The sequence below is a fragment of the Euleptes europaea genome, chromosome 6, assembly GCF_029931775.1.
Source record: "Euleptes europaea isolate rEulEur1 chromosome 6, rEulEur1.hap1, whole genome shotgun sequence".
Classification (NCBI taxonomy): domain Eukaryota; kingdom Metazoa; phylum Chordata; class Lepidosauria; order Squamata; family Sphaerodactylidae; genus Euleptes; species Euleptes europaea.
In genome coordinates this window covers 58,905,807-58,918,781 of record NC_079317.1, presented here as the reverse complement: position 1 = coordinate 58,918,781, position 12,975 = coordinate 58,905,807, and the positions used below count along the sequence as shown (strand labels likewise).

Genomic DNA, 12,975 nt, shown 5'->3' with positions numbered 1-12,975 from the left:
TCTTCACTACAGACAAAACGCCCCATGCTACAGAAAAATGCTGCACACACTACTCCCCCCCCCCAAAAAAAACAACCTCTACAGCATTTCCTTTTCTCATTTATGATAGAAACTAAGACAATTACTGGCACACACTGCCAGTCAGCTCTTCATCGACCCAAGCATGTGAATTGTCAAGCAGTAGCAATCCAGGGAGCAGAGGCAAACTTTAATCATTTACAACTCATCAATATACTCAACCAATACTTTAGAAAAGGTCTGGAGTTTTATAATGGAGCCTCAGCAGGAGGACACTTGTATTAGAAACCACAACTGTGGGTAAAATAGTTAGAAAGGGATTCTGCTCAGAGACTGCCAAGGAAACTCACTGCTAAGTACTGGGGTCCAAGTGTGTTCAGTCCAGCTAGGTTCCCCCAAACGGAGGCAGCACTGATTTGCTGCATCTGTTGCTGGAGCTGCTGTGCAATTCGTTTCTGTTCTTTGTCTTTCTGGGTATCTGCGAATTTCACTACGATGGGAGAAGAGCACCCCTGCAATATTAATTCACATAGATTAAATTCTTATGGACCACCCACCAATTACAGAAACCCACCTCCCATCCTTTACAGAACTGGGATGTACCTAAAGAATCACCCAGCCTCCAGAATTCTCGCAATTAATTTTCATTGTTTTGTACTTTATGTATGCTATCTATTTTCTCATTACAATGAAGTGAGTGTGAGAAGGTGGTTGAAACTAAGAGATGACATCACAGCACCTGGAAAACTAAAGAGGAATAATAGATGTCCAACCCTGGCTTCCTTCACACAGAATCCCAAAGAACTGTGAATGTCCAACATTCCACCCAGTCACTCAAAGTCATGTTTCTTACCTCCATGGTCTGCGCTTGGTGCATTGCTTTGATTGCTGTTTGTGCCATAGCTCTTGTTGTAAAAGTTACAAAAGCACAACCTGGAAAAATAACATGAGCACATTTATGCACCAGGTCTATCAAAGTAATGGAAGCTGAATAGGTGAGAGAGACAGCCTACTGATAACAGAGACTTGCAATACTCCCAACTAGATGTCAGGTAAAGAGAAAGAAATTCCTAAACCAGTGGTCCGTCCTCACCTCGGCTTAAGCCATCTGGACCCCGTAAAATTCTGCATTCTTCAATCTGCCCAAATGGGGAAAACATCACTCGGATATCATTTTCATTGCACTTCTTTGAGATCATCCCAATGAACAGTTTCCTATCTTCCACTGCTAAAGAAACAAAAAACCAAAAACCCTCTTAATTATCAAGGAACGTCTACCACCTACTATGGCACTAAAGAGATTAATTCAGAGACTTGTTTACCCTGCTAGAGAATATCCCAAGTTTAGAGAGAAATGACCCCCCAAATTAAGAATTCCAGGATGTTAGCTGTCACCAATCACCATTAATAAGTTTGAAGATCTGCTAATACATTTATCTAGAACTTCTTGTATATGCTGTGTGTTGTTTGCTATGATAATTGTTACTATATGGCTTTAAATCTTTGTATACTGCTCTTCACAATTTTACTAGAGAAGCTGTTCATAAATATTGCTACATACTAAAATCCTCAGAAAACAAGATGGTTAAGAAGCCTATAATGCAAACACAACACAGAACACATTAATTTCCACTTTAGAAAGTGACAGCAGTCCTAGTACCATAAATATTTCACTTCTGCTTTAAAAGAATTTTAAAAGAAGCTTCCAGCTTCCCACTCTGCCTCTTTCATAAAGGCTTGACTGCTTTTTTGCAGGGTGGGGGTAAAACTTAAAATTTTGCAGAAAGGAGTGAAGATTTTACACCCTTTGGAGTGAGGTTGGTACCTCTGGCTTCACCAGCAAGAGAGAGACAGAGATCAAGGCCTTAGGGAAAACCCCTGCTATCCCAAAAATGGATCCTTTACTGTAGCAAAGTCAAGGCCATGGAGACTCCTTCCCATGTGAGGAACATCTTGATCCTCATTTAGCACAGATTATATTTTTCAAAGACTACAGATTAAAGGTTGCTGATGTTAATCTGGTTTACATGCTTGTGCATGATTCTTTCTATCTGCTTGCTCTATAATTTTTATATTTTGTCTGTTTAATTCTTGTTTAAAGTTATATGTGATGTTTTAATACTTATATGCTGCGCTGAAGTTCCGAATGGCAGGGTCTATTCATTGGATAGAAGGAATGTGGGGTGCCTTGGTACGCACACAGATGAGGCTGGAAAATGGGATACTGTTTCTTAAGTGGAAAGTCCCCTTGTCTGAGCTTAACAGGCTGATCTTGATCAAAGAAAGTTTGTTCTGCACACACGTACCATTATTCTTTTCACTGTCAGCTGGCTTCATTTGGATAGGATGGTGCATCTGTGACCAAAAGAAAGTGATAGATAAATGCCATCCACATACTCCTTCACAAAACCAAAATTTTGCAGCCATTATCTTTAAAATATTGGATTAGAAACTAATGCAGAGGGAAAAGGAAAGACCGAGTTTGTGTCTGTAGAACCAAATGATTCCACACATCCATCCCAGAAAAGCTGGCACCCTGGACAAACAGAAATGATGACAGAACAGATCTGAAAGAGAAAGTGCTTGTTGTCTTACCCCTGGGAGAATCTTCATGTTATGAAGAGCATTCTGTGCTTCTAGTGCAGCTTTACGGGTATAAAATGTAACAAAACAGCACCCTATAAAGCAAACACATAGGTTGCAACTGAGGGCTTATTTCTAGAAGAAATTCACAACATAAAAAAAGCCTTCCTAATACTCGATAGCTGAAAGTTACTGCACGAAAGCTATCCCTAACTTTTGAGACTTTTAAGGGAACAATTCCTACCGGAAAAAATGTTTTCAATATATTTTAGCACCACTTAGGAGTGATTTACCCAGGGAATATTTTACTTTGACAACTAGGTAACTGTTGAAGACCCAAAGTAGTCAGTTGTACAACCGGACTAGCCAGAAGCCAATTGTGCCATTTAAATCTACGGAAAATAACTTATAATGCTAGAAGTTTGAATACACGTTTTAAAAGATGAGTTACTTTATCACAGAATGTAAGTATCCAAGCATAATATTTAAACTTTTCATTAATGTGGCTTCATTCATTAACCTCATCTTGTCTGCAATTTGTACATCTAACAGTGACAGACTGAAGTGGCAAAACAAACTATAGCAGCTTCAAGTAGATCACATTTTAAAATACTACTTTCTTACAAGGAGGTTTTTTTTTAAAACATGGGAGAATATTTTTTAAAATAGCATGCTCTGATTATAGGGGCACACAGTTTACTCTACCAGCTCAGAACTCTTAACACTTCATTCTGCTGCATCCATACAACAGGTCTTAACTGTTAGAACATTCAATTTAACCAATAAACACTCTTCTGCAATTAACAGTTCATGTACTACCACATTCTTAGCTTAACAGGCACATTTAGCAATGTTAAGCTTTTTCCAACGGCCATTCACCTCCTGGTCTGATAAAAAACTACAGGATGAGAGGTCAACAGCCTGAACATTTCCCAGCAGCTTCCATTGCCTCTCCTCCTTTGAGACTCAAGACTGAAGTAAGCTAATTAGGACAAAAGGCTGGGTACTCTTGCAGATGTTTTACTGCCCCCCCACACCGTACATTTTATCCAACACATATCAAAATGATGGAACACTATGTTAGTTGTTCCAAGAATAAAGGCCAATATCATAAATCATGCTTTTAAGTGTACTCTTAAAAATGCATGAGTGAATGAAAGACATGTTTCAAAATATACATAATATGTAGGTACATGTCAACTTTGGCTGCAGCTTCTTGTAAAGTGTGTAATTGGTAGAAAACTCAAGTTTGCTCCATATAGTGTGTACAACAGCCCTAAAAGTTACCATCTGTTTTCTTGATACTATTCCACATAAAGTAACATGGAGGTGACCATACAACTCATGTTACATAGACCAAGGCAGCTTGAGTCAAAGTTTGTGTGTATGTACAAGCAAACCTGTATCCATTTCAATGTGAGTAAGACACAATCCACACTGGAAACAAAACTTTTTAATTAAAAAGAGCTCTCACCTTTACTCTGAGGAGGGTTTTGGCTCCTGTCCCGCAGGACATTAATTTCATAGACGGCACCATACTGTTCAAATAGTTCCCGCAGATCCTTCTCAGACCAACTCCGTGGGACCTGCCCCACAAACATCTTGATGGCATCAATGTCTGGTTGGTCAGGGTGATCCAGTGTGCCATTCATTTTCTTTGAGCTGCACAAGGCAATGAGAAAAAGCTGATACATTTCCTCCTTGCCTGTGCCTTGATAAATCATCCTTCCTATGTATTAAAAGGATACTAAAATTTCAAATGTTATTACAAAAACAATTGGTCTCAAAATCCATACAGGAAAACAGAATAATTCGGCACATAATACCGGGGAGGGGGTAGTGGTGGTGGTGTTATTTGGATTGTTTGCCTTCCTCTAGACTTATTTTGTACTTTGTTCTTCCATAAAAGCTAGTATCTTGGATATGGAATTTCTATTATAAAGGGATTCATCATTTAGTGCAAAAGAGGAACTTGGTTTGGAAGTAGTGAAAATTTGGTAAAATATTTAAGAAAACACAACAACATACTGAAGATAATATATATACCCTTGCTTTAAAGTAAACCCAGCTGCTTCTGAGTGTAGTCTTAAATACTGTAATTCTGCAGATATTCAGTGTAAGTTCAAAGTAAGAAGGTTCTGAATAGATTATAAATGAAAAATTCATGCACATTTCAAAGTTCTCCACTCTACCAGACGTTGCTATGTAGAGTTATTGTTTAGCAATATCAGTTTGAGGTCTTAATTACAATCCAAATAGTTAAAACACATAAACTACATGGCTTGCCAGAGCCTGCTTGGCGTAGTGGTTAAGAGCGGCAGACTCTAATCTGGAGAACCAGGTATGATTCCCCACTTCTCCACATGAAGCCTACTGGGTGACCTTAGGCCAGTCATAGTTCTCTCAGAACTCTCTCAATCCCACCTACCTCACAAGGTGTCTGTTGTGGGGAGGGGAAAGCAATTGTAAGCCACTTTGAGACTCCCTAAAGGAGAAAAGCGAGTTGGTGTTTATATGCTGATTTTCTCTACCTTTTAAGGAGAGTCAAACCAGCTTACAATCTTGCTCCCTTCCCCTTCCCACAACAGACACCTTGTGAGGTAGGTGAAGGTGAGATAGCTCTAAGAAAACTGTGACTAGCCCAAGGTCACCCAGCTGGCTTCATGTGTAGGAGTGGGGAAACCAACTCGGTTCACCAGATTAGAGTCCACTGCTCCTAACCACTACACCATGCTGGCTCTCAACCAACTCTTCTTCTTCTTCCCTTAAACAGTAAAACCAACCCTATATAGTCTCCCCACAGGCTGTATTTTATAACCTCCAGAAGAAGCAGAAAGAACAAGGCTAGGATGACGCAACAGGAGTCCAACTTGTGTTAACTGGCCCTGCAAACTATACTTGCCAATTTTTAATTTCTGTAATAGAGGGTCAACACAGAAAAAGAGTATCTGAAAGATTATATTGCTATAGCACGGGAGTAATGCTGAAAACACCAATTTCAATCTAGAAAGAGAGGCTGAGATGTTACTAGAGCGCCTTCCCCTCACACTAGAATATGGCCTGTTATGCTCAGAGGAAATGCAGCTCTTCAAATGTGAGACTACTTTTGTTTCCTTTAATGTGTGGCTATTTTCAAGGCATGGTATGCTCCTATCAGGGTGGATTTGATTTAAATCAAATTGATTTAAGTCACAATTTAAATTACTAGTCAGTAAGACTAGATTTACATCATGGTTATCTATATAAACAGCACTTCTCATGATGTTGTTTCATTCGGGGCCCCAGGCCTTGCATTTCTTTGTTGCAGTGTTTGCATTTTGCACCCATGTCTGATTTACCCATAGGTAGAGGAACGTCATTAAAATATTCCCAAACTGGGTCTCTTTTATGGCCTGCTGCCATTATAGATTTTCTCCTCCAGGGAGAGAATAATATTTGATAAACCTCAGGCTATACACACAAAGATCCCAAGACTTGTGGAGAATTCTGCTCAAAAGGTTTCCCCATCATTTTTACTGCTTGCCCCTTCCTCCTCTCACTTAGCACCTTGTGCAGATCTATTCCATTTCAGTCAATCTTCTATTCATTGAACTTCTTGTAAGTTAGAACTTAAGAGGTAAAAAGGGTTGATTCTGTGTACATATTTGCAAAGGAGCAATGGGATTAAGGTCTTCTGTCAGCTCTGTATATTTATTTTATAACATTTTGGCTGTGAAGAAGAGGGATGTTATCTCTGTAGACACAAATTCTCTGTTTTGAGAACTGCAAAACCAAGCATCTGTGATAATACCTTCTAGATAGAAAAATTGCCCAAGATAATCTTATAGAAACCTCTGGAAGAGCATGACATTATGAATGGATTAATGGAATTCATTTACCAAAAAACTTAAACATTATATGAATATACAGCCTATAATGTACCTTAAACAGAAAACTATCTTTAGATAGATTTTTTTTCAAAAAGCATTCTATAAAAAAACCAATTTAAATTTAAAAAATCCGATTTAAATAAAAAAAAACAAACCAATTTTCTTGGGGTTTTTTACATCACTGATTTTTATCCACCCTGGCTCCTATAGTCAAAAATTTCAGAAATATGACTGAAAAGGAATTTTAATGTAAGAATTGCCTTCAGCCAAATAACAAACCAGACACACTTAGGGTCAAACTAGATGTGGAGCTTCCAAGTGTTTTCCCTTCTAAATAACAGTTATGTACAGCCCAATTTTGATGGTATTGCAGATCAGGGGAGAGAGACATACATATTAAAATATTTACATCCCATCTTTCCCAGTGGCTCAAGGCCATTCACAAATCCCAATTTAAAACACACAATACAATGAACCCCCAAATTATTCCCTTGATAAAAAAACTCCCTGTGAACAGAAAACTAGCACAGCAGGCTAAAACTTATTTCTTCCAATATGCTTTCTTATTTCTCACAGGGAAATATTTTTAAACATGGGAAAACATTAGAAAAAAGGCTTCCTTCATTAAAAGGGATTCAGTCTATTCTATCACTGCAGAACACTAACACTCCATTCTGCTACTTGCATAGAGCTCTTTTTCAACCTGAAAACAGTGCAATGGAGTTGATATTTACTCTGCTGGGGCAATCATACAGAATGGCTGCATGGCTCTTTCCAACAGAACAAACAGCTCCACAGGGATCTATCATGTCAAGGAAGCTTCATGGGGGGGGATTGACCCCCTCCCCCCGCATCATAGTTCGATCAAAATTGGTCTATTTGCAAAGACCTGATCACAGAAGTCCCAGTTTCTTGTCTAGTTTGACCCTTGGCTTTATTAACACAGGTTTTTGTTAGGCAGTTAGGTTAGTAAATTTCATGGACTTGTGTGTGACTCTTGCCATAAACTGAGTGCTCTAGAGAAGCTGTCAGCATGGCTGTTCTGCATTTAACGCAAAAGAAAAAGATGGCCTCCCCCAGCCTTTCATTGATTGAGAAAAGCAGTGAGGCCATTTTTCTTATGGATAACACTCAAAACTTGTGCTGCAAATACAATAACCATTAATGCCGTTTGCTGACACACCCGCACTCAGAGTCTAGCTTCATGAGGCACTCTGAGAAGTACCAGGACTATTAACTGAACCTATATGGTCTCCACATTATCTCAGCTCTCAATCACACACAATTTCGTACTTACAGGAACAGAACAACAGGATTATTCCAAATAAAGAATATAGAAAACCATAACAGGGTGACCAAAAACAGGTTTTAAAACTGAATAGAACTGGGTTTTAATTATGTTTAATCTTTTTATATCATCACTTCAACTTGAAGCACAAACATGAATGTGCTAAATTTCAAAATATTAAATAAAGTCAGTTATTATTAGTTAATTGAACCAATTTTCCTCACTTTAAACCCTGAACTACAAGGGAGCCTGCAGGGCTAAGGAGCCAGAAAATGCTGAATGGTTAAAGTCAGGTAGTAGAGACTTTTATGATATTCTCCCTCCTTTCTTTGGCTGGTTCACCAGCTACTACTCTTCCTCCAAAGGTGTGATTTGGCCATGGTGATTCATGCTCTGATCACATCCAGAATAGATTTCTGTAATGTGGGGCGGTCTTTGAAAACTATTTAAGAAACTTAAGCAACTATATCACCCCTTTGTGTTGGAAAATCTATACAAGGCTGTTTTTCACCTATAACAGTGATGGCGAACCTTTTAGAGACCGAGTGCCCAAACTGCAACCCAAAACCCACTTATTTATTGCCGAGTGCCAATGCGGCAATTTAACCTGAATACTGAGGTTTTAGTTTAGAAAAAACAACTCATACGTTAACATCTTTTGCCTTAAAAGAAAAACACCATAACAGAGCTTTCAATGATACAAACAACTTTTTATCGAAAGGCATGCTTTTGAACAATTAATGTGATTTTTGCTGTTGTGTGCATGCTGATAATTTGTCTACCCTTGGCTCATACTTTGTAAGTTTGAGAGCAACACATGCAGTACTCAGGTCCTCTGTTAGTCTGTTTCTGGTGTCAGATTTGATATAATTCAAAGCTGAAAACAGCTGCTCACAAGCATAAGATGATCCAAACAAAGTTAGGAAAGCAATCCCAAGTGCTTTCATTGACTTAAAATTATTTGGCAGAGAATTCCACACTTTTAAGGAATTCTGAGTGGCAAATCCAAGGCAAAACCTCCCATTCACAAATGGCCAATAACCCCCCATGCAGAGTTTTCAGAATCTGGATGGGGAAAATGTGCATCTGAGAGGCAAATCCAAGGCAAAACCTCCCATTCACAAATGGCCAATTACCCCCCATGCAGAGTTTTGAGAATCTGGATGGGGAAAATGCGCGAGGGGCCAGCTTGCCCCAGCAACGGGGTGTATTGGGGGGGAAGAGAGAGAGAGACACCCCCCCCCCCGAGGAAAGGTCCAGTCGTCCGCAGGCTTGCATGAAAACCCGCAACGCGAACTTTTGCAACTTGCCCCCCAACGATGCAAAGACACAAACACACACAAAAAAGCCTCCCGCGTTGCAGAGGAAGAGGCGCTTTTGCATCGCGCCCCGGGTAAGAGGGGGGGCAAGCTCGCGCGCTTCCCACACCAGCAGCAAAAGCCGTGCGGGTGCAAAGGGCGGCAAGTTTGCAAAAGTGGGTTGGGTTGGGGGGGGGCTTTCCCACCCCGTTCCTCCGGTCCAGCTCCCTGGCTCCCCTCCGCCTCCTGCAGCGAAATGCAAACCCCGGGCGAGACGTGCTTTGCAAAAAAAATAACCAAGCCACGCACCCTTCCAAGCCGGCGCCGGGGGGCGAGGTGGAAATCAGCTCCGGAGCAGCTCCCGACTCAGGGGGGCTCCAAGGGGAGGGGACGGAAAGGGGGGGAGCGGTTCCCAACTCGCCGCCGCCGATCACAGCGCAGCCTACCGGGGAGAGAGAAACCAAGGGGCCAGGGCCACTCACAGCAGGCAGAGGGCAAAGGCGCCGGCCACGCTCTTGCTCACCAGGAAGCTGCTGTCGCGGCCGCCCGGGCCAGCAGATCCTCGGCTGCCGCCCCACCCAGGCGCCGCTCCAGACCCGCCGCCGCCGGCCACTCATGCTCGGCCCCGAGGGTTACCCGACCGGCCGCACCGCTACACCTGCCGTCTCGCCCCCGCCTCCGCCCCACGACAAAGTTGGCTGCGGCACGGCGGAAACTTGCATTGAGGCCGCGAGGAGGGACGGAGGAGGGGGACGGGCAGCCAAGGGGGCGGAGGAGGGGGCGGGGCGACTCGACGGGCGTAGCGGTGCGGCCGGCAGGGCAGCCCTCGGGGCCGAGCATGAGCGGGCGGCGGCGGGTCTGGAGCGGTGCCTGGGTGGGGCGGCGGCGCTGCTGCTGCTGCTAAGGCGAAGCGGGGCAACGGAGGCAGATGGCGTCGAGGCCGCAAGGAGGGGGCGGGGGACGGGCGGGGGGGGCCCGGCGGCTCCACGCGTGCCCATAGAAAGGGCTCGGAGTGCTGCTTGTGGCACGCGTGCCATAGGTTCGCCAACACGGACCTATAAGGACCTGAATCGCTTGGGGCTGGAGTACTTGGAAGAACCACCTCTTCATGTATTGTCCAGACCACCAGTTAATATCCTCTAATCAAGCCCTGCTGCAGAGGTAAGGTGGGTGGCAGCAAGAAACAGTGCTTTTTTTAGTGGTGGAATCCTGCCTTTGGAATGTCCACCTACCTAAGGCTCACCTGGAACATACCTTATTTTCCTTTCCATCTATCTTTAGCTATTTTATGGTCTGTTCCTAACTTGAGGATTGCTTTAACATGACCATTTTAGACTTGTTTTTACTGGCATTTTTATTTACCTTATTGGTCTGACTTGTTTTATCTACTTGTTTTTATTGGCATGATTTGTTCTTACTGTTGTGCTTTTATTGTCATGTTTAGTTTTGTCTGGAAACCAAGTTCTGGATAGGCATACAATTTTTTCTAAAAAGGTAAATTTTCAGAGAAAAGGAGAAAGGCTACTTCCGCAGGTCTCTGAAGGCTTAGAAGATTATTGTATTGCTGGCCCCTGGAGGTTTGTCATCAAGAATGTACGTTAACATCAAAATACCCTCCTCTAAAAAAAAAAAAAGACATATTGTTTTCATGCTGTACTGCCCTGACTTCTTCCCATGAAATAATGTTTTTTTGTTTTTTTTTACTTTGAATTAACTGAAAGCTGAAAAATCAGCTAGGAATAAATAACTTACTTGGGGGAGAAGAGTTGGTTTTTATATGCCGACTTTCTCTACCACTTAAGGGAGAATCAAACTGGCTTATAATCACCTTCCCTTCCCCTCCCCACAACAGACAGCCTGTGAGGTAGGTGGGGCTGAGAGAGCTCTAAGAGCGCTGTGATTACCCCAAGGTCACCCAGCTGGCTTCATGTGGAGGAGTGGGGAAACAAACCCGGTTCTCCAGATTAGAGTCAGCCATTCTTAACCACTACAGCACGCTTGCTCATTAAGTGGATGTCAGGTGGCCAAGTTTTACCTAGAATATAGAAACATGGTAGTAGCAGTTGTTGAAAAGTTGGTTGAGATGTCCTTTGAAGTTTGAAGGTTCATAGCTTACCAGCATTAGTAAGAAAGGAAACAAAGAGAGAGAAAACCTCTGGAGGACCAGAACAAGGGATACAAAGTACCAGAGGTTTAAAAAAATGATTATAGGAGCATCAAAATACCAAAATGTGTGTTTGTGTGTGTAATGCAAAAAATGCAAAATGTAATAGAAATACAAAGAATTATTATTGTAATTACAAAAATACAGGATATATCAAAACATGTCCTAGTTCACCAGATTAGCATCCACTGCTCATGTGGAGGAGTCAGGAATCAAACCTGGTTCTCCAGATTAAAGCCCACTGCTCCAAACCACCGCTCTTAACCACTACACCACGCTGGCCTTATTAACATTAAATGCTATATAGTAACTTCCGCCTGATCCTAGGTATTCTTAGTTATTTACTTCATTTATACACCACCTTTCTCCTAATGTGGACCTGAAGCAGCTTTCATTGTTCCCTTGTCAATTTTATTCTCACAATAACCCTATGAAGAAGTTCTCTTTCAAAGGGATTTCAAAGAGAGATTAGAAAAAGAGACTGCTGAATTACAACTAATAATGAAGCTCAAGACTATGAATTATCCTGGACTTAATAGAGATCTGGAATTCCTGTCTCATATATTGACAGCTTTCTCCTGGATTGCAGAAATGTGCCAAATTTAGAGCAGAATCTGTACTGTAAGTTAATGTTCTTAATGACAGCCAACAGAGTGTATCTTTTTAGAAAACAAAACAAAAATACAGTAATTAATATTATGAGACATGCTGTTTTAAATCAGTTCAATGTAGAATAAAATTTAACACCTGACAGAAAATTTAATCTACTGTTCCTAATGAAGTATTGGTTCCTGGCATACCAACTCTAAGCCTCTTTTGGAAGCATCATTTTCAAGAACTTGGATATTACCTTTTTTTTTTTTTTTGCTTTTTCTTCTTTCAATTACAGAACAGGAAACAAAACATCCCCACAAACCATTATCAAAAGAACAAATTCAAGTCAATCAGCATGCCTGTAAACAAACTATGAAAATGAAGTACTTACAGAGGGCTGGCACTCAAGGAACAGTGATCCACCATCATTTCTGGGAGGAAATCCAACTTAAAAGCAGCCATTGCTTACCACAAACCACTAATGCTAGACCACTGTTTTGTCAAACCAACCAAACACTGCTAGTGAATTTCTGTAGGTCTTAACTCACTTATCCACACACACACACACAAAATACACTCAAGCCACAGGAATACAAGCTTGGGGAGACCAGCAGTAGACGCCACAAAAAAAGGCTGGACTGGGAAAATAACACGGGGACCAGGATTAAAAAGGGGATGTGACCATGTGAAGAGAGAGACTGCTCAGTACACAATGAAAATGCTGATGCACTGGGCTTGTTTTGTGCAATTTCCCCTAGCGAAGCAGTACTGAGTGCACTGTCAGATAAACAGTGTCAGATCCATGAAGATACTGTGTGCAACAGAGCAGAAGGAACACAAACTAGCTTCAGACTCTCAACCAAGTTTTCCACCCAAAAACTGTCAGCATGAGGCAGTAAATACTACTACAGAGAATGTTTAAACCAGGAGACTGTTCACTACGTTCCTGGTTTAAGGAAAGCTGTTTTGTGCTACAGGGTGGGTTTACTGTATTCCAGCTTAAACTGTAGGCAGCAAGCCTTAACAAGTTTGTTTCTGAGCAAAACCTTCAACAAGACTTTACACTTCAGCCTTAAGTACTGTCTCTTGTTACTCAAATCTGCAGAACACCCCACCTGAAGATATTTGCAAGTTTTACAAATCCACTTATGAACAAAACTG

At 41.6% G+C, this 12,975-nt stretch overlaps 1 protein-coding gene across 4 annotated transcripts in view; it reads right to left on the bottom strand.

The window, feature by feature from the left end:
* The window catches only part of CELF1 (CUGBP Elav-like family member 1), a 41,908-nt gene extending 29,582 nt beyond the window's left edge, over positions 1-12,326 (bottom strand). For all 4 annotated transcript variants that reach the window (XM_056850772.1, XM_056850773.1, XM_056850774.1 and 1 more), the window contains exons 1-7: positions 12,206-12,326; positions 4,076-4,263; positions 2,614-2,696; positions 2,325-2,373; positions 1,112-1,246; positions 872-951; positions 369-530 (exon numbers count right to left, since the gene is read on the bottom strand). In XM_056850772.1, the coding sequence (XP_056706750.1) occupies positions 369-530; positions 872-951; positions 1,112-1,246; positions 2,325-2,373; positions 2,614-2,696; positions 4,076-4,263; positions 12,206-12,276 (768 nt within the window). In that variant the 5' untranslated portion in view covers positions 12,277-12,326. The remainder of the gene's footprint in view (positions 1-368; positions 531-871; positions 952-1,111; positions 1,247-2,324; positions 2,374-2,613; positions 2,697-4,075; positions 4,264-12,205) is intronic.
* Positions 12,327-12,975: the final 649 nt, after the last annotated feature.